The sequence below is a fragment of the Gymnoscopelus microlampas genome (genome assembly GCF_963454915.1).
Source record: "Gymnoscopelus microlampas genome assembly, chromosome: 7".
Lineage (NCBI taxonomy): Eukaryota > Metazoa > Chordata > Actinopteri > Myctophiformes > Myctophidae > Gymnoscopelus > Gymnoscopelus microlampas.
In genome coordinates, this window is record NC_139944.1 from 48,585,477 (window position 1) to 48,609,899 (window position 24,423).

At 40.2% G+C, this 24,423-nt stretch overlaps 2 protein-coding genes across 4 annotated transcripts in view; both read right to left on the minus strand.

The window, feature by feature from the left end:
• LOC311049280 (engulfment and cell motility protein 2) overlaps window positions 1–2,758 on the minus strand; it is a 36,749-nt gene extending 33,991 nt beyond the window's left edge. Inside the window, exon 1 of one of the 2 annotated variants that reach the window (XM_084062809.1) lies at window positions 2,693–2,758. The gene's annotated coding sequence lies outside the window, so the exon portion shown is untranslated. The remainder of the gene's footprint in view (window positions 1–2,692) is intronic. The other variant, XM_084062810.1, reaches the window with a different exon arrangement.
• A 1,601-nt stretch (window positions 2,759–4,359) lies between these two features.
• On the minus strand, window positions 4,360–24,423 carry arfgap1 (ADP-ribosylation factor GTPase activating protein 1). Of its 2 annotated transcripts, XM_084062824.1 has the most exons (13): window positions 24,224–24,423; window positions 19,938–20,008; window positions 19,416–19,525; window positions 18,683–18,854; window positions 18,461–18,561; window positions 17,184–17,270; window positions 16,697–16,811; window positions 16,546–16,602; window positions 16,040–16,072; window positions 13,663–13,719; window positions 12,357–12,416; window positions 9,167–9,222; window positions 4,360–8,690 (listed from the first exon to the last, which is right to left on the minus strand). In XM_084062824.1, the coding sequence occupies exons 2-13, from the start codon at window positions 19,995–19,997 to the stop codon at window positions 8,312–8,314; spliced, it is 1,287 nt and encodes a 428-aa protein (XP_083918950.1). In that variant the 5' UTR covers window positions 19,998–20,008; window positions 24,224–24,423; the 3' UTR covers window positions 4,360–8,311. The 2 variants fall into 2 exon arrangements, with proteins under 2 accessions (XP_083918950.1, XP_083918951.1); XM_084062825.1 differs by lacking the exon at window positions 12,357–12,416.

Genomic DNA, 24,423 nt, shown 5'->3' on the forward strand with positions numbered 1-24,423 from the left:
CACTGCTACTGTGTGTATGTGTTGTGCATTCAGTATAGCCTACATTGGGGGATGAATGAAAGACTGCTCAACTAGATTGAAGTGACAAACCAAAGCAAAGCTCCATGGTTGGTTGCAGCTGGATGAAGACACACACACGCGCGCACACACACACACACACACAGACACACACACCAAAGCCTTGCGGTGACAAAACGTGTGGTGTTTTGAAATTCAATGCGCCTGCCAGTGCCTCTCGACTCTTTGGTGTTTCAATGGTAGCATAGCAACAATTGCCAAGTAGTGACAGTCTGCCCAAATCCCACACACAGATAAAATCATTCTTGGTTCTATGGTTCTGACACCATTTTACCTGAAAGCTGGTTGTCGTTAGTTGAGAGACAGTGTTTCAAAGTGTCCACTAATGACAATAAGAACTATAATAACACTCAACAATCATAATCTATGGAAACCATCCATACACAGCCTGGGTCCTTCTCCAACCTAAAAGTTATCTCACCTCTGATCAAAGTCAGGTGCCTTCACATTAAACTATTGTGACACTGCATTCAATTAAAATCCTGGCATGCCCTTCGTTAATCACTTATCGTGTTGGCCTACATCTCTTTTTTGTCTCTCAAGTTTCCTTGTTCCAGTGTTCCATTGGCATTTCATCATTGACGTTTCCGTGCGAAACATTTAACATGTAATTATTGCGTCTAATAAATCAAATCAAGTGTAGCTTTTAGTGTATGTGTCTTCTTTCCACTGTTACATTTGCATGCCTTGGACTTTCTCATCAAGCAGCAGAATACCTGATCACCTAAATGGAATCCACAACTAGCTACCGTACCTTTCCAAACCAAACCAATGGTTTAGCTGGTAAAACTTGATTTGATCTCTTTCTGTCCTCAAGTAACACTGTCTTTTGAAAAGCCAGCAATCTCTATAATAGCCATATATACGCACCCACTCTCCTTTGCATTGCAGCTAAGTGGCCACAGTCTGTACTGACTAGACTCAATTATTATTTGATTTATTATTATGCAAAATCATTAGGATCTTTTTAGGGTGGTAAAGTCAGTGGCTCAGTAGTTAATGCAGACATACTATTGTTTTAAATGTGCAGCACATTGGGACACATTGAGGGCTAGGCCAATGTGTTTTTGGTAAAATTATTATTTTCCATGTCCGTGGCAAACATTAAATATTAATGAAAATGTCCATCACGAGCTGCCATGGTGATGACCCCTGGACCAGACCTTAGCTCCATCCCCCTCATGCTTATTATTCCCAAACTTTCCCACTGAAGCCTGATGATTTATACTCATAGTTGCGTGCTGGTGTGTTGTGCTTAGTAAATAGCAGATCTACAAGCTCACAACGCGTCACATTCGTGACGCGTTGTGAGCTTGTAGATCTATTTACGGCAATGCAATGCAATGCCAGCCAGCGCGCAACCATAAGCATAAATCATGCTTGACGAGGTTTGAAGTGGCCCCAGTGTGCCCCAGTGAATTACCATGGTTGAGGCCACTTACTTCACCCACACACACCACCACAACAACCAAGCAGCCAGCAACCATCATGCATGCACCATGCAGGCAGTAGGACCTGACCTGATGGGAGGTGAAAGTGACTGACTGACTGGTGCAGACATAAGGCAACAGCAATATAAATCTATACATCAAAGTGTGATTGATTGTGCTTAAAATCTATACATAAGAGAGTATGGTAGGATAGTAGGATGTATGTTTTTTTTCCTGTCATGTCTGTATTTTCTGTCTTTAAAAAGAAAATGCTGAGCCCGTGGGAGCTGAGCTCCAAGATGTCCCATGCATTCGTGCAAATGGAAAATAAAGTATATTCTATTCTATAAGAAAAGGATGTCTTTGATGTGATGATGACACCAGACAGACCTCTATAGTGTAAAAAAAAAGGATGTCTTGGTGTGAGACTGTCCGCGCCATTCTGCTTGTTGCCATCACCAAGACACATTGTATTCACTTCCAAGTAAATAATAGGACACATTGTGGGATGAGATCCGTTACATTTTGGACTAGAATACCTCGCTGCAGCTGAACGGCATCTGCATTTTTCGTCAATTAAATAACAGCTCGTCAGGTTAATATAACTGCTTGGTAGCATCACTGGCTAACCAACGCTAACAACATGTCTTTGTGATTATTCCAGCCAGGGAACACAGTCTCTTTTTTTGATTGATTGAATACTTAAACAGTTTGCCCCCCAAAAAAAGGGGTACGGTGGCACAGATTTATAGGAAAGAAATGCTAAAAGCCGGACAATAACCCAGATAAGCCATCAGGGCTTGTTTCCATTAAGGTCCTCCTGTCTGTGTATTCAATTCATCGAGACAGACTCCAGTCGTGTATATAATGTATATATACACACGTTAATAGCATATGTAAAGCATCACATATTTTGTTCTAACATCGGATCCCTTCATAAAATCACAGAAGCGTGTCACACACAACAGATGCCTGCAGCGATTATTCAAATCTGAGCCGCAGCATTGATCTACTGTATTTCTTCAGTGGATCACTCCAGATTTAATGCCATTACAACGTTATTAGCCCATACCGACGCACATTGAAATCCATATTGCCTCGCCTAAATAAAATCTCAATTGGAACAGTTTAATAGCTGATCGATATTATGGATAGTCAATAATAATAATTCCTGGATCTCTTACCCTGTGGCGGAGGGGCCATCGATCATTCGATGCTGCTCTCTAAGTATTCCTTCCTTCCAATGAAATAGTTTTGTAGAAATGGGATACAATCAGTGTTGCCAGGTTCTGAGAGAGAAATAAGCAAACAGGTCTATGAGAACAAGCCCCAAAAAAGTGACTATACTACGGCCAGAGCCTGGCCACGGCTATTTGAAAGCTCACAACGCCTCGCGAATCTCGCGTTGTGAGCTTGTAGATCGGCAATTTTCAACAACAACAAAAAAGAGTAGAAAATGGTAAATGTTTTAACATTTTAACAACACAAATCCTGTGGGGGGGGGGGGGGGGGGGTCCCCCCCCCCTGCTCCCTGGCATAGAATGTTTTCAGATGGGGGTCTGCAGATGAATACATATTAATTTGGGGGTCCATGACATGAAAATGTTTAAGAACCACTGGTTTAAACAACAATAGGAAGCAAGCCCAAATAAGCAATACACTTTAGAAACAAGCCCCCCCAAAAAACACAACCCACAATCAATATTTACAAGCAACTTTACAGAAAAACAAGCCTAAAGTCGCTTATAATCAGCAGACATGGCAACACTGGACACAATACCACGCCTTGTAGGCGGAGACTTGAGGTACATGTCACCGTCTGATAATGTTGCAATAACCGTCACTTTTAATTCATTCATGCCCACTCATTTTATGTTTACCGTCCATCAATAATTACACTGTTATTACACTTTTAATTCATGCCCACACTCACTTTACTATATCAGTGAGGAAGGGGCCTGGCCCTGATACAGATTTTCTACATTTTTCTATTGTTTTAATTTTAAATAGCAGATGTGTGTTTGTTAACATAATTGTTAAATTGCTCCCATAGTAATCATTGTTATAGTTTGTTCAGTTACAGGGTCTCCCTCCCCATCTCTCCAGCTCTTAAGACAGAAAATAGGCTCAGGGGTCTTCAACGTTTTCAGGCCAAGGACCCCCTAGCTGAGAGAGAGATGAAGCAGGGACCCCCCTCTATATTGCATAAAATTGTGTTTCAGATTAAACTTTTTTTGTTCACTTGGTCTGCTCTTTTTTCCCTCTACGCCTCTTTGCCAAAAATAGCCGATCTACAAGCTCACAACGCCTCGCGCTGAGCTTGTAGATCTGCTATTTTTGGCTCAAGTTCTCCTCAGAAAAGGGATATTAGGGTTCAAGTGGTTAAGGTAAACAAAAAAAATCTTAACACAAAGATTTGGCGGACCCCCTGTAGTAACTCTGAGGACGCCCTAGGGGTCCCGGACCCCCTGTTGAAGACCCCTGGCCTAGATGTTCAGGCCAATTTCATGCAATCAGGAGAGAGGACAGGATAAACACACAGGATAAACAAGTGAAATTGGAAGTGGGCAGACAAAATTGGAGCTGATAAATGGGTTCATTCTCCTGGATGATATTGGGTGATGACCCACCTGCAAAACGTATGTTAAAGGAGCTGGGAGAGACAGGGAGACCCCAGCTGTTACTGAACAAGCGCTCTACCAATGATTAATATCAGCATACAGATAGAGCTTTAACATTGTAACAAAACAAACAAAAAAAAGTTTTGTTTTATCCAAAAGATATTGTCACCTTTAATGGTTGAATGCTCAAGGCAAACAAGCACATACAATAACCCAAACGCCACCTACAGTACACTGCACAATAGAACCTTTATTCAACAGACGAGTGTACAGAAAAAATATGCACAAAACCCAAAATGAGAAACACATATGCATCTCATGGAATGGTTGCTGGAACTCAGAGGAAAATAAATTCACGGCTGTACTGAAATTTACTGAATAAATCATTTTTGAAAATTAGAAATCTCTGAATTAAATGGGCTATATCTTTTAAGTACAATTCATGCTCAACATCAAAAATAGTGTTTCTGACAATGACAGGTATAGTCTATAGTCGACAAAACTACTCAAATTTGTCAGGTATAGACTTTGATCCAGGAGTCCTGGAAATGTAAAGTTATGGATAAATGGCTAAAACAAAAAATAATATTAATATTTGAAACAAAAATAACCTGTTTACATTATATAAAAAAATATCTACGTACTTAGGCAACACCAAATCTTGCAAGTCATCCATGAATCAAGCATAATAGACTTGGTAACATTCACCAAAAATGAGATAACTCCATCATAACTGCAGCTCATTCACAGAAGACAAACAAGTAACGGTCTCAAATCTTAATTCCAACGTCAATGTGATTTGACAGCACTTTCATTTTGCTTTTAATTTATTTCACCAGCATAAAATGACATGTAAAAATGTACAAATTAATAAACAAATACATTTTTATCGTGGAACATTTGAAACAGGGGAAAGTTGAGAGCGACAGTACATCATTGCCTTGTAACAACACTTGTGCGCACAATTCATTGTTAGTACACTCACAAGCAAACGACCATAACCACTTAAACCCTCTAGGGTCATGAGATTTGGTGTAGAGGGAAATACTAGGGGGGGGGGGGCCTAGTATAGAACCACGGGGGACCCCAGTCAACTAAGTATACATAAGGGGTTCAACAGAAAGACAAACACAGCTTTTTTTTTAAGGCGTGTTGTACGATATCAAAGTACAGAAGAAAACAACTTTGGAGGATGATCTACACAAACATGTTCCATGAGTAGCTCTCAATTCTTCTTGCTAATAATAATTAGCAATAATGTATATTATACATGATCAGATGGTGTAGAACACACGTGTTCTTGATTTCTCATGTTTACAGAAACACATCTTTCAACAGGATATTGCATGCCTCGCCATGTCGGCTCTGCAGCGATAATCCAAAAATAATGCAGAAAGGGTCAAATAATACATTTTCACTGTGTCAATCAATGAGCTGCAGTGAACTTTTTTATCACTTGCACATGAGGTAGGAAAGGGACATAGAAAAAAGCTGGAGTGACTAAAATGTACAGGTATTATGCCATGTTCTAATCAACAAGGGAAATGTACGGGCTATTAAGATATGGGCCAGCTATTCCACGAGCAATCAATACATAATGACTGGCCTTACCACACATTATAGGTGCACTACCTCAAAGAATCTGATGCTAATGTTGTTTGGAATGGATTTCGAGAAGGATTTATTTGTATAGCTCACTTCATTTGAGAACACCAAGCACTTCCACCTTGCGTGAGAGGGTTTGCTCTGAGATGGATTGGCGTGCAAATTTCAAAGGGAACTATTTTAACAAGTAAGACGCGCGAATGCTGGAAGCGAACGCAGCTCCAAAATATTGTGTATTTAAGGACGTGTGTGTGTTTTGACTGTAGCTGCACTCTGGCGCACTCTGTGGCTGCACACAGGCAGTGCACGCACAGTATTGCACACAGAGACACACACACACAAGCCGAGCAGAGTTTCATAGTATGCTCCACATGGGCATGGGCTTCGCCGCGCCTCCTTCCGCGTTCGCAATCATGCATACGCACATCGCACAGCTAAAATAAAAATGTGCTAACATAATTTAAACTACAAAAGCTATTCAACCTATCAATTCTGCAGCAGATTTATGACGTTTTTCTTAAAAGTTTTGTGTTTCTTAAAGTTTAAGGCAACTCACAACTATTCATTTTGAAACCACTTACGACTTTATAAAAGACTTATTCATAGTCATTTTTATTTCTGCCATTCTACTTTCCATTAGCTATATTATACATTCATAATTACCACTGTTAGTCCAGGCTTACAGACCACAGGTTCTCTTTATGCTCATCCGGTCAATTAACTGAACAGCTAACTAAATTTACATTATGCATAATTCAATTAGAATAGTTTGTGTCTTCTATAACTGGCCATATGACATTTTTATACTTTTACATTACTGTTATAGCACTAAATAGCTGACCCAAATTAACTAATGTTTTAGTCATGAACTAACTTTTAACTGTTGAATTTGTATTTGCTTCAATGGAGAAATGCTTGAAGTGGAGCTGACATTGTTTCTTCAAATGAATGAAAGAGCTTTAATGGATTGCTTTGACAAAAGTATCCTCTAGAAACAAACAGTCACAGTCAGATTAGTGTGATGAATAGTGGATTTTTTAAAGCCAATCAATCAATTAATTCCAAACAGTGTCCAAATAGACCTAGGATGCTTTGTTCCCACCCAGCCTATACTGTAGTGAGCCTTGTTAGCATCATTCAGATATCAATGCACACCCTTTTGAATGTGTAGGATTCAACAAATCCTTGCTACTAGATGCTCTTAAATTTCTTATAACCCAGATGCAACAGCTGACACAGATATGGAGATCGGTTCACAAAGAAATTGTTACTTCACTTACAACCATTAAAATTACAGTACACTATGAGTTCGACTGAGGCCACAATAGGTTTACTGTGGAAGTCCCACAGCGTTGGCAGTTTTAACATGCAATGAACCATAATCCAGTCTACAGTCCCTAATTGTGTCCAGTTATCAAAACCATAATTTACAGTTTAAGAGGATGCATGCGCACATTTACACACTATAAACCTGCAACAAGTTTTACAACCGAATGAAATTAAAAATTACTGTACAGAGGACGGATGTTCATGACTCCTCCTCAACATTATTCTCCTCTCTATGATCAGACCACTTTAGCATCATTTAAAATACTAGAAACGGCCACCAAACCATTTATTGCTGAAATTCCAGCAACTGGCTCAATCAGTGTGAACTGTTCCAAGAGTATCACATAAATGATTGGATAGGTTTCCAAAATAATTAACATTTAAATTATCTTGGTACCTGGCGCTGGCAGAATTGCACCCGTCTGTCTGTGTAGGGACCAATTATACAATGTGGCAAAACCTCCAGTTGTTCAGAAGAATATGAACTCCTTTAACACGTTCAACCTGGTGTCACTGTCGCATTCCACTTACAATGATTTTGTCTCAACTTTAAGGTATGCTGTATTATACAACAAAGTGTTTCGTTTTAGTTAGTATTTTGAATTTATACATCAGTCGGGGCTGGAGTAAATAATCTTAAGCAACTGTCGGTAAGAAGCCATTTATATCTCATTTTTAAAAACTCAAGAGGTGAGACTTTTACCAATATCAAGCACATGCATTCATTATTGAATCTGATTGGTTTTGCCTGGCAACGGTGCATTCACTGTAGTATTTAGGTTTCCAATGTCCAAATCCCTTTAGATGATATTCATTTCATAGTAGACATCATGTATCTCACCCATAATAGAAAAGGCAACTGCTGCAAACTGTAGGATGTATAGGACTAAAACCTATTTCCACCATAGCTCAAGAGTTAATATAGTATGGAAATAATGTCAATATTTACACTATTCAGTTCCTGGCTCCTTGATGAGAATAATTTTCACTTTATAAACAAAATCGCAACCCGACACATGTTGTGTATATATATATTCAGGAATAACCTTTTTTTTGGGTTAAAAGTCTAACTTTAGCTTTATTTCATTTGTATCCAGGGCTAGAATAAATATATACTGAATGGCTTGACAGGAAGTGAGCTGGAGCAGCGCTTTCCCTGAAAGTGACAGTGAGAGGGGGGGAGGAGAGAGAGAGAACAGCCCAGGTAGGGGAGGGCGGGGCGAGAAGGTGCATGAGTGTGAGGCCACTCTACCAGTCAGCATTATCCCAGGTCTCCTCAGCGGGTTTGGAGGAGGGGCTCTTCTTCCCCTTCCCGTCTTCCGCGTTCTCCCAGTTGTTGTCCCACGCCTCCCAGCTGTCTCCCGTGCTGTGTTTGTTTTTGTCTTTGTCGGACGCCGTCTCCGAGCCCCAAATGTCCCAGCTGTCGGAGCTCTTCTTGGCGGAATTGTCTGGTCCGTCCGCGACGGTCCAGTCGTCGCTACTGGGAGATTTCTTGGGGGGTTGTTTCTCCTTCGCTAAGGAGGTGCTGCTGCCAAAGGTTTCCCAGAAGTCCTTGGCCGGCGCTTGGCCGGAGCCGCCCTGGTAGCCCTCAGTGGCGTCCATGTTCTGGTAGCTGTCTCCACCAGATCTGAACAACACACAAATCAGATTATTTAAGAAATATCTCATATTGATCACACTGAATGACATTCGATCAGAGTATAGACGTGATATTTTTTGTTCAGACTGTAGACAAATCCGATTTGTTTCTTGAATACAGTACGATCTTTAGGACTGCCTGTCCACGCTGTTATTTTCAAGTGATCAGACAAGATTTGCGTATTCCGACATCGCTGAAAATAGCTGATCTATAAGCACACAATGCATCGGGACAGCGTCATATAACAAAGTATAGTAAATCAAGCTTCAGTGTCCTGACTGAGCCGTATCTTTAGAAATCAGATTCGAATGGCATTTAAAGCCATCTAAGAATATGGATCAATTTCCATGTGTTTTTTTTCTTTGCTGTTCAGACCTGATTTCAATCTGGATAGGTGAAAAATCTGATTTGGGCTGCCAGTCTGAACAATACATGGCCTAAATGAATAAGGCTGTTACTCTTACCCGTCTTCAGGCTTTCCAGTGAAGAGATTAGTCAACTTCGCACCAGCTCCCTGAACCTAACAAAAGGAAGACTTGAGTTAACAAAACTAAATAGTTTAGTTGTTACACAAAGTATCACATTTTCTTGCACTTTTACACTGTTCTTTTAATTAGACAGTGACTTGAAAAATATTTTTTTACCCTCACTGTATTCCATTCAATAACAGTGAAAAGATAAAAAAGATATCTTATCATAGAAATAACTTAATCGGAGATCACCCAAAAAAAACTAGAACACACACACACGCGGGCATCCCGTCACCGCGTCGTGGAGCCACAGAGTACACACACAAATACCTGCGCATAAACAGTTCCAAGAGGCGTCCCCCGTCACCAGCACACACACACACACACACACGGGGGCGTGGTTGAAGTAATGTGTTAGGAAGTAAAGGAAATAAGGTGGAGAAATGGCCGTCGCGCGAACTCAAATACACACACACACACACACACACACACACACAGGCGCGACAGGTTGAAGTAATCTTAGGAAGTAAAGGAAACAAGGTGGCGAAATTAAAGAATTACCTGTTGTTGCTGCTGCTGCTGTAATTAAGGGGGGGGGGGGGGGGTTTGCGTGTGTGTGTCTGTCTCTCTATTTCTCTCCCTCCCTCCCTCCCTCTCTGTCGTGCAGTTGTGTGATAAAATAGCAGATCTTTAAGGGAACAACGCGTCTGCGCGCTTGTAGATCTGTTGTCCAAGAAGTTGTGACGATTTTGGCGTTGCAGCACATACGGAAGTCATTTACATAAGTATTGGGTACGAATTAGTTTCATATTAACTGTGCATCGTGCAAGTACAGTAACCGTATGGAAAGCAGCTCTTGTTGTAGCCAGAATATTGAGTAATATTTGTGCATAAGTGTTGTATTACATGAAGCATGCATCTGCTGTTTAACCGCGGCGGACTGACTCCCCACACTCCATGGGTCTCGGCTCTGATTAAGGGTGGAAAGAAGATTTGACTGGTTTCAGTTTGCTGGCCCACATTAATGCTCCATAAGAGTTTAATATTGAACAATGAACATCAAATATAAAATGTTAATACGTATGCATGTCAGTTAAGGTTCTAATTAAATCTCTAGCTTTTTTCTGTCTTAATTAAATGGATGGATTTGAATTCCATTTTGGGCTGACAAAAGTATAAATGATATCTACGGTCAACTGGTTTAAACAAAAATAAATTGTAATTAATCTATCTGATGTTGAGTCTTTTGCCACTTTCACCAGTGCTTTCAATTCTAGAGTGGATAAATTCAGTTTTTGCCACAACCTCCACCTCAAAAAGTGTCCACAATGCTGACCACACAAAAGTATTCTTATGTGGTCATCCCTGACAATACTGATTTGTCTGCCAATTTTAAACCTAAATCCCAGTTAAAAGTATCCAACCCACTGCTCATTTTGTTTAATATGAAAGTGGACTTTGAGGTTAATATGTTATTAAATAGTCCAATCTGTCTAACAAAGAGCGCTTAGCCTTGAATGAACTTTCTAATAATCAGGATATCATTATTTATGCAGCAAACAAGGATGGAGCTGTGTTATACAAGGACAATATATCAAAGAGGCTCATTGCCAACTTTATGAAAGACTTTACAGCGATCCTTAACTGGACTTGGAGGGGAAAAGAATGCTTGACACTCTACTGAAGGGATGTATATATAATGAATTTGGTTTCCCCCCAAATCTCTTAGCCAAACATAGCCGATCCACAAGCTCACAGCATTGTGAGCTTGTAGATCTATTTTTGTCGAATATTCGCCCCCAGAATAGGGATGCTGGCGTTCATGTGGTTAAAGACCCTTTTGAATAGCATTGTTTTAAGCCTAAATGCCTAATTTATTCTGTCATATGATGGTGTTGCGTGCCGAAAATAGCTGAACTACAAGCTCATGTGTCGCAGTCAGATGCCATGTTGTGAGCTTGTTGATCTGCCATTTTCAGTGCCTGACACCACCGTATGATGAAGTATAAGTCTAAGTCATGTAAGCATAAGTCATGCTTAAGACCCTGATTCTGATTCTCCTGGTTGTCCCATTACATCAGGTACGTTTACAGAACCAGCATCCAAATATATAGATTCCTTTATTAAACCTTTGGTAAGAAAACATCCATGCTTTATTGAGGACACCGCTGATGTTTTGAATAGGATCAACACATGTATTGATATCAGGTCTCATTTCCATGTCACTGTGGATGTAGAAAGTTTGTAATGTATGCACATGACCACCAGGCGGGGCTGTTTGCTTGAGTCAACTACCATCCAGACAGAGTGAACTCAATGCCCTGCCAATTCTCAATTGAAATGTACTGTCTGCAAAAGATTGGGGTTCCTGCTTTTCTCCTAATTATGCTTGTATATTTTGGGGCTTGTGGGAAAAGTAATTATGTCTTGAGTTCTGTTTTTATAAAAGCCCCGACGAAGACCAACAGAGATCAAAACATGTTGGCCCTTTTTTTCCTCATTTGGCCATTAGAATAAAGGCTTTTTAGTTATTTCCTCATTAATTTTTTTCCCCTGGATTTTCTTTCTGTTCAATCTGTTTGCTTCTTTTCCGACACATTTTGTATCTAAATTTGCATATACAGAGTAACCAATCTCTTTTTTTCTTCTTCATAAAATCATGATTTGCTACACAAAAACCCCAAAGTATGTTGGGTTTTGTGTAGATTTGCCAACCGGTGTGGAAAATATAATTAAATATAACAAATGACAGTATATAGACAGAATATATAACGCATAACAAACTAATATATTTCTAATCCATGTGAGAAGTCTACACAATACTCACCACCAGAGTACAAATGGCAGCAAGAAAGGAGGGAGAATACATGACATTAATTTTCTTCAAATGAACATCAACACACCAAAACCAGTCTTGTTTTAGGAACCTTTTTCCTTTTCTCAAGGGCAACAACTTCCACTTCTTCACATATCTGCATTTGAACTCTTACAGATTAATTTTTAAACTCTCAGAGCTGGCTAATTATATGAAAATATGGTTGGAAATTGGTCAAGTGTTCCTTTAAAGAATGGGTCTCGTGTGAGCTCAGAGCTCCAGTAAGGTCTAATGGCTCACATGGGTTCCTCATGAAGACTGGTTTTTGGTGCGTTCAGTAAGGCAGAGGCCTGCCTCAAAACAGCCTACCTTATATGCCAGCCCACTGATGCCGATTGCCATCTCATCTAGCAACTTTCCATCCTTCACCTGGATCAGTCAAAGCACCATTAATAACTGAAACTATTTTTGATTCAATACTGTTGCGATAAATTATCAGTCAAATTCAGCTACTTTCTTTGATTGTGAGAAAAATGTGGAAAAAAAGATATTTTTCCACAAGGAATGAATCATGAATTATTAATGTGAGATGAATCAATCACTGATTGATTTGCTACATTGATTAATGCATCTAAGAGTCTGTGGATTCTAAGCCACATAAGACACATACAGCACATACTTTCATTCGCTAATGCCAACTGTACACTAAAGGGACAAAAGCAACTATACTATATATTGATTAATGAGTGGAATGGACTTTTAACCACTTATGCCCTATTTTAGACATCGCCGTACGACAGTGCCATGTGGAAATAGCGAAAAAAGATCAAATAAGTAGATTGGCTATTTTCAAAAAAATATTATATATATTTTTTTTAAGTTAAAGGTAGGGTAAGTGATATGTTTTGTTTAAAACAAAAAGTATTTTGTTAAAAGGTTAAAACACTATATTCTGATAGTAATCATTGCTATAGAGTGTTTGTTCAGTAACAGGAGTCTCCCTGTCTCTCCAGCTCTTTAATAAACAGAAAATACATTTTCCGGTAGGTGTCAAAATCTCAGCCAATCAGGAGAAAGTACCCATTTTTAAGCTTCATTTGTATAGTGTTCCAGTTCCAATTTTGTCTGCTCATTTCTTAGTGTCATCACTTCCAATTTCACTTGTTTAATCTGTATCCTGATTGAGTTCTCTGTCCTGGTTGGATAAAATTGGAAATGAAACTGAAACGAAAATGCATTTCCTGTTTAATAAAGCTGTGGAGAGACAAGGAGACTCCTGTTACTAAACAAACACTCTATAGCAATGAGTACTATCAGAATATAGAGATATTTAACACTTATTTTAACCAAAGCAAATCACTTACCCTACCTTTAACATTTTTGACATGCTCAAAATAGAGACACTTGGCTGAAAGTGGTTAAATTTCCACCACTTCCCCTTTAGCAATAGATATTACAAACAGCAGTCATAGCTGTATGTTTTGAGACAAACACCGTAAAAAATAAAACACAGCTTTTGTCATTTAGTGTAGGACCAACATAAAAGCAGGCAGTGTGTCCGACAGACAATGGATGGATGTTGAAAATGCACATTCACATCTGAAGCCGTTTCTACAAAGCACTGCCAACCCACCACCACCACCACCAAAACAACAACTTCAAACATCAATGTTACCTTCTCATGGGTGGGTTTGATAACATTCTCATTTAAAGTCTGTCCTAACTCTGTGGCCTATAGTTGGAGATGAGAGAGTGAGGGGAGAATATGCTTGAATAAAAAAAAACAGGCATTTAACATTCACAACAATGCAATGGTGCTGAGCCACTCCGGTTAGGGCCGCATGAGGCGTGCATGTGATCATTCTATTCACAACGATAGACTGAACAAAATGCTAGGGGTGTAATGGTTCATCGATCATGTGTTCCGTTTTTGTGGGTCACGGTGTTGTTCTGCACACATGTTTTTATTTATTTGATAAAAGTACTAACCCATTTAGACCGGGAAAGAATCTGTGTCATTTTTAGATTTCTTTGGGCTATTAAATGGGTTATGGAAACGTTCATAACAATAGGGACATTGTAAATGTGTTTGTCATTTAGGATGTTCAAAAGATAGTCTATACTTTGAAATGTACCCCCTTAAATGTGGAGTAATAACCCAGTTATCTAGTAGTGGAAAAGAATGTACAACTTAAATTCTGCCCAGTAAGTTAGTTTAGAATAGGTACATATTAGACCGTGGTGGAATTATTTCTCTCGTCATGTACCATTACACCTCAATAAAGCGCCGTCAGAAGCAAACATACAGAACAAAGAATGGTCATGCGTGAATGGATAATCCATGACAAATGGATATGAGTGATGGTCACTATTTATTATCAGCCTAAAATGTCATTCTAGTACAATAGAATACTTCTACAGACTATAGAAAAAGGAGCTGGTGTGTCAGAAAGAACCGGTTTAGGAATAAACTAGAACTTTTTTTAAGATACTGCGAGCTCGTCACAGTGTGAGATCTGCTTCTTTGTTCCTAAAGGCTGATTAGGGGAATCCTAACCTCATTCCCAGTTTTATCTCCATTTTACACAGAGATAAAAGTCTGGAAAATAAAGACAGCCGGAAGTGTCTAACAACTGGAAGAAAAGGAAGTAGATGTTGCCCAGCCAACTGGAACTTCCTGTAGCCCTGTACTTTCGGTTAGACAACTACAACTGTAGTTCTTGTCCAGCCTAGGAAACTCCCCTGTCCATCTATTCTCACTTCATTCATTTCTACATAGGGAAATGGGATTCAACACCATTGTCTTAAGAGATTATCCATCAACCTAAGGTGCAGGTGCCAGATTAAAGGGGAAATCCACCCATTTTCAATATTTAACTATGTCATTAATATAGCATAAAGAAGTTGTGTGGAAATAAGAAAAAAGTTCCCCCCTTTCTGTGTTGCCTTGAAATGGAGGATTGATTGTGGGTTTAACATTGCAAATTACAACATGATGACTCATCATGTTGTAATTTGCAATGTTAAACCCACAATCAATCCTCCATTTCAAGGCAACACAGAAAGGGGGGAACTTTTTTCTTATTTCCACACAACTCCTTTATACTATATTAATGACATAGTTAAATATTGAAAATGGGTGGATTTCCCCTTTAAGCAAAGTCCTGTGTTACTGTAATACAAGCAAAAACCGGACAACTAGTGAACAATGTTAGAATGAGTATTCATTATGTTAAACAAAAAAAAAGGGCATGAACAAAATAAATAAGTAAATAAAGAATTATGCTGAACATGGGCCATGCAAGCTTGTATTTGCTTTACCGGTTCTGGGGGTGCTTTATACCCCTTTAACTAGATCCAGTGAAGGCAGAGAGAAGTTAGAAAAGTAACAGAGTTCATTCCACTGCAAAATTCACAGAAAGCTGTGCACATATAAAGGAATAGTTCCCGTTGAAACCTGGGTGAAGTTTCTTTGTGCACATAACACACAGGGTTGAAGTATTCAGAAGTCAAACAATCACACTGTGAGAGGAAAATACCTATCTTTACACTACTATTCTTTCTTTAATCTAAAATGTTACCTTTTTATGCCTTTATATATAAGCACTCTGTGTCCATTATTTATATCACACTACAAAACAAGATGTAGTGAACATTTGCGCTGAATAATGGTGTACATACATATAGGTCTTTTCCACTCACAGTGGAACAGATTTGGCTTTAGAAGACTTGGATTATGCTGCACAAACATTTACCTTCTAAATAACTGGTCACCTTTGGATTTGAACCGTTTTGGAGACAATGTTGAAACTTCACCCTGTTTCAACTAGCATGAGGATGAGTAGTTGTCATTTTTGCGTGAACTATTCCTTTAAGTCTTAAAATGTCAAGTTTAACATACAATTACAGAGATTTAAAAGGCAAAATAGGAAATCATGTAAAAACACTTTAACATAGTAAAGTAATATATACTGTAGGTAAGGTAAGCCACTTCATATCAGGCACAAAACTGAAAGAGAACGGTTTAAACTTTTAATAAAAGTGGTTCATACCTTCAAGGTCGCTTGGTTTGCCAGTTTAGCAGTCTGTTTTAAAGGGGAACAAAATTATACATTTATTTAATTAATAAGGGATATGGAAGCAATTAATGTCATCACTAACAAAGACCTCTGGAATGGATTTGATGTTGTAAAACAATTAGGTGTGCACAAGGTGTGCATTGGCACTGCCCTCACGATGCAATTCGATTACGATTCACCAGTTACCAGATTACCCTTGTAATAATTCGATTCGATTCGACGATGCATCGTGATGCATCACACTTTGCACAACATGCCAACTTTTTCATCAGTCTATACAAGCAGTCAGATATACTGAACAACATAAATCTGGCTGCTGCTCTGTGCAATTAGCAATATGATTTTTTTTTTAATTTTCTTAAATTAGAAAAAAGTGAGAATAATGTAAACATTTCAGACATTGAATGGAATAACTAACTATTTTTAACTTTTTTTTTTTTTTTACTATTTTAAACGTTTATTCTATGAAAAACACTTACATTGTCTTTTGCGACATTAGCAAACTTGCTGGCACCGACTGTGAAACTGCTCCAACCCTGTAAAAGCAAACAAAACGATGCATGATGTTCCGCAGACTGACCCCAAATTGACCTGGGATCACAGATGTGTGACAGTGAGAGTGTGACATACTGAATAAATGGAGGTCATGGCATTGTTCAGGAAATCATCCTCTTTCTTCTCTGGCGTCACCGTGTTGCCAAAACCAACATACCGGTTGTCCTGATTCCCACTGTAACCCCCGCCACTGCAGAGATGTACAAACAAAATAACGCAGTGAGGACAATTGAGGACAATTTAAACATGCTTCAGCCTGACATACATTTGATTCTGTGTCAAAGAATACTTGAAAACCACAAAAAAAAGGGGTATTTATTAAATATAGTATATACTATAATTAAATATTAAAATATTTCTTGACACAGAATCAAATGTTTTATGGTCATGATTAACCAGGACCCTGGATGGCTTGGTTCCAGGCTTAAAATCATTTATATAAATATTTTCGGAAATCTCTATGGGGGAAATGAATTGGTTTTCTAAGTGTGGCACCACAAAAATGTCCGCCACTGCTACGTCCTATATAGCGTGTGAAGAAAAGTGTACACAAGGCTCTCACCTCTGATAAGAGTTCACGTCATCACTCAGCCAGTCTTCAAAGGCCTTATCTGTAGGTTTGGAGGAGTTCTGACCAGAACCTCCGGAGCTAAAAGAGAAATCAATTTGCTTCATTCACTGTTCTTCTGTGTTTGATATTGAACACTACTAGATAATGCAACCAGCTCAGTGGCCGGCTTGTGTCCACCCTGGCTGGGTCAAACCAAAGACTCTAAAATGGGACCAATGCCTCCCTGCTTGGCATTAACCCATTGAGACCTGAAGCCGATTCTACATGTCTCCTAAATCTCATCTCAACAGTATTCTCAAAAAACATATGTTTCTATATCAGTGGTGCTCAATCTTTTTCATGTCAAGGACCCCCAAAATTATATGTATTTGGCCACGGACCCCCATCAAAATATTTTGTTCCAGGGACCCCCAGAAGCAAAGATTTGAGTTAAAAATGTTCGCTTTTAAAAAATATATATTCAAAGATTTGCACACATTTTCACGATTTTTCAAAAATAGCAGATCTACAAGCTCGTAGCGCGGCACTACGAGCTTGTTGCGCGAGAAGAAAAGGACGGTCTTCTTCCAAATTCCGCCGATTTTCGCCGTTTTTTTTCCTCAAAAGCCCCCCACGGTTGGTGCCCTGTGCTGCGCTGCTTTTATCCGCCAGATTTGGACGTTCACGGCATATTTGGCACCACTAGGATGTGTTCATCAGTGCCTCTACCAGCCGCTGCTGGCTGCGTGCACGCAGCGAGGCAATGCGAGGCGATGCGAAGCGAGACTCACACAATCACGTGCAGCATGCGTCTCCTCGCCCTGCGCCTAATGGCTGTACATGGGGCAGACGCATGCTTTAGAGTGATTGTGTGAGTGTGGCTTCAGGAAGTAAATTCCTAGCCTCGATCTCCAGGCTTTTATTTTTTATTTTTGCTAAAAAATAAAAGCTTGGAAATTCCTGTCCCAGCTGTTGGTACGCAAAAACGCCTTTTGTCGTCTGATGTGGTGCACATTATTTATTTTGGGTGCGCATGCGCACCTGCGCACCAGTTATGTGCACCCCTGTTAATGGGTTACGCATCAAGGGTTGGATGGGGGGGTAAGTCCCTGCGACATACTAGCGTCATGTCCAGGGGGACGTACTTGTAAAATCAATCTGCCTCACAGAAACAGGACATAGGCTCCTGCCCTGTGAGCCACATGGCTCGGCAAGGCTTACTTAACTAGATAATGCAAAGGCTTATTGTACAATGAGTTAGTTTGTTAAAAATGTGCCTGCAGCTTTACCGATGGGAGGACGACAAGCTAGTCCTGGGCTGCGGGGATGTCCAGTTTTGGGCAGAAGACGTCTCGATGGACCACTCGTTACCCTCAGCCTCTGTTGCAACCTGTCGTGAAGAACAGAGAAAGTAGATTCATTATTTAGATTAAAACGGTATGAGTCGTTTGCTCTGCAGTCTTGAATCACAAGGAAATAGAAATGTAAGGAAAGTTTCTGCCGTTTCTCACCTTGTCCCGGAACAGCGCAGCGGGTTTGCTGTTGTATTTCTCCTGTAGGCTCCATGTGGGATCGTAGTCGTCTTGGAGTTCAAGGAACAGGCGGAACTTTCCGTTCCCCCCGGCTTTCATCTTCTCTAGCTCCAGGTCCTTCCACTTGTCCATGGTAACAGAGCGAACAAAACTAAAATGTGAGAAGATATGAGGTCAAGAATGTATTCTCCATATTATAACTTAATTGACATAAATGTAGTCATCTCTAGCCTAACTTAACCACTTAAACCTTATATGGGTAACCGGAGTCCCTTAGGGCTCAATACTAGTGTATTTTCTTTTCAGCTTGTAGATCTGCTATTTGTGAAAAATCGTGAAAATGTGTGCAAATCTTTGAATATATATATATTGTTGTTAAGGCAAACATTTGTAACTCAAATCTTTGCTTCTGGGGATTCTACAAATGTCTTCTAAATCCTAACAGTTTTCTGAAAAACATATTTTGCTATAATATCAATGGTTCTCTTTTTCATGTCAAGGACCTCCCAAAATTATTTGTATTTGGCCGCTGACCCCCATCTATATATATATTCAAAATTTGGTAAATATTTTAAAAACATTGCAGATTTACAAGCTCGCTGCGCTATGAGCTTGTATATCTGCTATTTTTGAATAGCCAAAGTATAAAATATGGATAAAGTGGTTACACAGATGCGTTGACTTCCCGGTTTGAATGGATTAGAATACGTACCTGAGATGTACTCCCAAGCCCCTATGTCTGCCAGAGCACTCCAGACAGATCCAGATGCCATATGTCACACTGACCCACTGAGGGTTGAAGGCTCCACACTCAAAGCAAAGCTGAAAAAAATAATGTGTCATTCCAAATGATTAGTTACAGTAGATTTTAAAAACGGGCTATATTTTCTTTTGGTACAGTATATCCTATGCAAAGGAAATACTCGCACATCCACTTTGTTCAGCGTTTCGGTCCCTCTGGACCTTCATCGAGAGTGTCTTACACTAAGACACTCTTGGTGACAAGGTCCAGAGGGATTGAAACGTCTGTCAATTTGAATAAAAGCTGATGCTGCTGAGCAAGAACAGTGTGCGGGATTTTTGTTGTTTTGTTACTTTTTTCCTGATTGCTTCGGTACAGTAGATCCAGAAGCAGTATGATTCTGCATTTAACAATTATCAATACAGCCAATACTTGAAAAGCCATGTGAAAAAACCTGGCCACTCCAAGGTTTCTCTCAGTGTAGTAGCTTACATTGTTTTCGTCATTTGTTCTCACTTCCTTCAGAACTCTTCTGGTCCTTGGACTTGCCATTTTGTCCCAAACTGAAAGACATAATCACCAATCAAATATTACTGGTTTTGTATGTACTCACTACTCAGTAGTCTTCACAATATACACACTAGAAGATTGAATGGGGATTCTTCTAACACTGTAAAAGCATTACATAAACATTAACAAGACCTTTCAGAAGAAGAAACAAACTGCATAGGAAAACTAGGAAAGTGCGATCTCCAACAGGCTACGTTGCCTACCCAGGGCTGTGCCAATCGTGGAATGCAGCTGTCAGGACACGAGGAAGCTTACGGGGGGAAATTAGAGTATGTACGACATATGGTGGAACTGTTTAAATTTGTGGCGCACCCTTTTGGGCAGGGATTAACAGGAGAATTCAAGCCGATCCTAGCTGCCCAGGAGGCCTGGCCAACATCAAACTAACATGAAAGACGGGTAGCATCAAGAAGGAGTTGAATGACCCAGGACCATCCCTGTGTAGACCGGACCCTCACCTCTAAACCTGGACTCAAAAGTTAACAGAGGGGGGTCTCGAGGTTAACAAAGGGGGCCTCAAAAAGACAACTCTTATCTATATGACAACACCTGACATGAAACCCAAAATAATTGAGGCAGAGGTTCTGCTCTGGCATCCAGGGAGTGTGTGTGTGCACAATTTCGCTGGCATCAAGCCAACGTTGCTGGAGATTAACTGTCCACAAACAGAATGACGGACAGACGGGCAGACTGGAGCACTCCTGCAAACTTTGGAAGCCAATCTCCAAGCCAATCAGGATGGAATATGAAAAATCTGAAGGACCTGTTTCGTTTAATGACTATAGAGATACTGTGTACCGATTTGCGTGATTTTTGGACAACATCTGTAGGAGTATGGTCAAAAAAATTGTTTAGAAATAAATCGCCCTTCTGGTGGTGCTATAACAGGCCCATGTGAAAGGTTTGGGACAGAGGCTCTGCTCTGGCATCCAGGCAGTGTGTGTGCACAGTTTCGCTGCCATCAAGCCAACGGTGCGGGAGATTAGCTATTCACAGACAGAATGACGGACGGACGGACGGACAGACAGGGTGCAAAACATAAGTCTCGGCCATGCCTTTCGGCCTGGCGGAGACAATGAAGAATGTAAAGAGGTGTATAATAAAGAGCAATAGAGAAGGGGGTAAAGGTGAAAGGAATCGGTCGAGGGCAATTACCTTACCTGGTGTCACCGATTGACCTGAGTGGGCCCTAAAGGCCCCTGCATGCTACCAAATGAGGGGAGATCACCCTATCTCCAAAGGTGATAGGCTGATCACCTGAACGGTGATTTTGATACTAGGCGCTCATAGTTAATTAGAGGGTGATAACCTTATCACCTAAAAAGGTGATAGGGTGATCACCTCATTTGGTAGAATGCAGGGGCCACTGAGGGCCCACTGAGATTAGCTTTACACGGACACACAAACGGACAGGGGCAAAAAACACAAACTCAACCTGCCTTCTATGGTCAGACAAATGGCAGGTCAGGCTCTCCCACCCCACTTTGTATTGTGATTTGTGAGGCTATTCATCAGACAGGAAGAAATAGCTCATTCTAATAACAATTTAGAGGAGAGGGCTTCACACACTGTGGAAGACAGGGAACATATGAGGCTCATTGTTCCATGTGTCACTCGCTGGAACTCAGAATACCATACAGTGCAAAATGTCTCTAAATGTCTTTAAGTGACGCAAAACTGGGGGAAGTTTGTGAGCTCTTGATGCCACTTGCCATCACTCTCTTCACCTTCTGCAAGGAGAAAAATAGATGCTTCTTTGGATTGGAATAACTGATCCCCACACCATTTACTCTGAAGAAATTTGTGCAACACACATATTATCTGATGTCATTGGCACCATTCTGACAATAACAACATAAGACACAAGCTTTGCACAGTTTGTCAACATTCGGGATGCAAATATTGCAACAGCATCTCTGTGACAGTTCCGTTTCTGTGGTGGCTGGTACTGGTAGCCTGTTATTCACTGAAGAATCCATCTTTTGACATGCTGCTGACATTGATTGGACACAGCATCATCAGCTGATTATCCAGGCGGCTGGCCTCTGACACGCAAGATTACACACATTTCCTCTCTTTCGGCGTACACCAGGCTACCAGCCAGCACAGAAACGGAACTGTCAAGAATGATGCTGTTGCAATATTTGGATCCTGAATGTTGACAAACTGTGCAATGGGTGTGTCTAATGTCTATTATTGCCAGAATGGTGCCAATGACATCAGAGTTTACGTGTGTTGCAGCTCTCTCCCTAATCACTTAAGTTTTGGACCTAGAAACTCCAATGACAAAAGGTAGTGTTGCTGACGAAGTAGTCAGAAGTATCTAGAGCAGGGGTCTTCAACGTTTTCAGGCCAAGGGCCCCCTAGCTGAGAGAGAGATGAAGCAGGGACCCCCACTATATTGTGTCTCAGATTCAACTTTTGTTTACTTGGTCTGTTCTTTTTTCCCTCTACACCTATACCCCGTTGCCAAAAATAGCCGATCTACAAGCTCACAACGCCTCGTTGTGAGCTTGTAGATATGCTATTTTTGGCTAAAGTTCTCCTCAGAAAAGGGATGTTAGGGTTCAAGTGGTTATTGTACAAAAAAACATATCACACAAAGATTTGGCGGACCCCCTGTAGTAACTCTGAGGACCCCCTAGAGGTCCCGGACCCCCTGTTGAAGACCCCTGGTCTAATGTCTATTATTGCCATAATGGTGCCAATGACATCAGAGTTTACGTGTGTTGCAGCTCTCTCCCTAATCACTTCAGTTTTGGACCTAGAAACTCCTATTACAAAAAGGTAGTGTTGCTGACGAAGTAGTCAGAAGCATCTAGAGGGGACAAGTAAGAGTCTGTACTGTCTGCCAGTGCCTTGATGACTTTCCAAGGGTGAAAAGGCTTCCTTAAATCCAACACCATCGTAACCTTGAGGGCACCTGTTGAACAAGTCTACAGTCATGTTGGCAACATCTCTTCACCTCCAAGAGATACAATCGCAGACTACAATAGCGAATCTCTCCCTGCACTGCGGCCTTTGATTAAAAACATCAGCAACAAAGACTTGAACAAAGACTTGAACAAGATAGATGAATACAGTACATCTGTAAACATTTATGCCAGAATGTTTTAGGTCATTTGATTTGACCAACTATAAATGCAGAGCATTTTCTTTTTTTTATTTTTGTAATCACATTAGAGATTACAACAATTGTTTAGTAAGCCGTGTGATTATTACAGAAATGAGTATATTACAAAAAGTGCCATGTCATTTGTTGTTTGTGTTCTGTAACTCAGTGGTTCTCAACCTGTGGGTCAGAACCCCCAGGGGGGTCCCCACATTTGGGGGTTCCCACCCAAATGACAGTGAAGTGACAATTTAATTCAAAAAATAAAAATAAAAATAAAAAAGATAGACCACTACCGCATCAAAAGTCATCAACAAACTATACTATAAAAAATGGTCAAACATTGGCCAAATTGTCAAATAATATAAGAGAGGCAACCATTGTGAAAACAGCCGATCTACAAGCTTGCGAGGCGTTGTGTGAGCTTGCAGATCAGCTATTTTCACAATATTTATCTGTGGGAACTGAGTCAAACTAAAATAATGTAATGGCTCAACTCATACAATTCTAAGTGCTTGTCAGGGTGGGGGGGTCCCCTGTTCAAAATATGATTATTTTGGAGGGGTCCCCAGTTCAAATATCATCATTTTGGGGGGTCACTCACGGCCTGAAAAGGTTGAGAACCACTGCTGAAACTATCATTCCAAACCTTCAATTCAATGGTAGGTAGTGCCATGCTGGCAGTCCAAAAAAAATGCCCTTTGAGTCATCATCACCCTGATGATGATAGCACATAACCAACCTCCAAGACCACAACCCTCTCCCTGAGTGTGTGGATCACAACAGAGCTGGTTCTGATACCATTTAATAGTGTTTCAAAAATTAACCTAAAAAGGCAGCAATTCAAACAAAAGCACTGTGTGAGCTTGTAGATCGGCTATTTTCGCCACTAGTAGTAGCCTGGGCAACAACATGCTTACCTGTTATTGTTGATCATGAATGAATTATGGTTAATGGCATGAAAACAAATCAGATTTAAAAGGATAGCAGCCTTTTTGCGTCACATTATTATATCCACTATACACAGTAAATAACTGGACAACATGTACAGTCAGTTAGCTCAGTGTTAGCCGAGGAAAGCTAACAGGCTATTTACCTTTTCTTGCCTCTTTGCCGGACAACGCAGGGTGTTTGGAGATCTAATCTCTCTAGTCACAGAGATAAGATGTCCTTACAGTCCGTGGAATGGACGGCGGTTGTTAAAATCCTATAAATAAAACTCCAGTGAAGTGACAGAAGACAGATATATAAATGAATAGTTGTTGCTGATATTAAACACCGGCGGCCATGTTTCTG

Coding starts and splice junctions, on each gene's coding strand:
- arfgap1 (XM_084062824.1), bottom strand. CDS start 19,997: ATGGCAAGTCCAAGGACCAGAAGAGTTCTGAAGGAAGTGAGAACAAAT. Junction 18,855..19,415: donor GGCTTGGGAGTACATCTCAG/GTACGTATTCTA, acceptor CTCACATTTTAG/TTTTGTTCGCTCTGTTACCA. Junction 18,562..18,682: donor CTGCGCTGTTCCGGGACAAG/GTGAGAAACGGC, acceptor TCTTCACGACAG/GTTGCAACAGAGGCTGAGGG.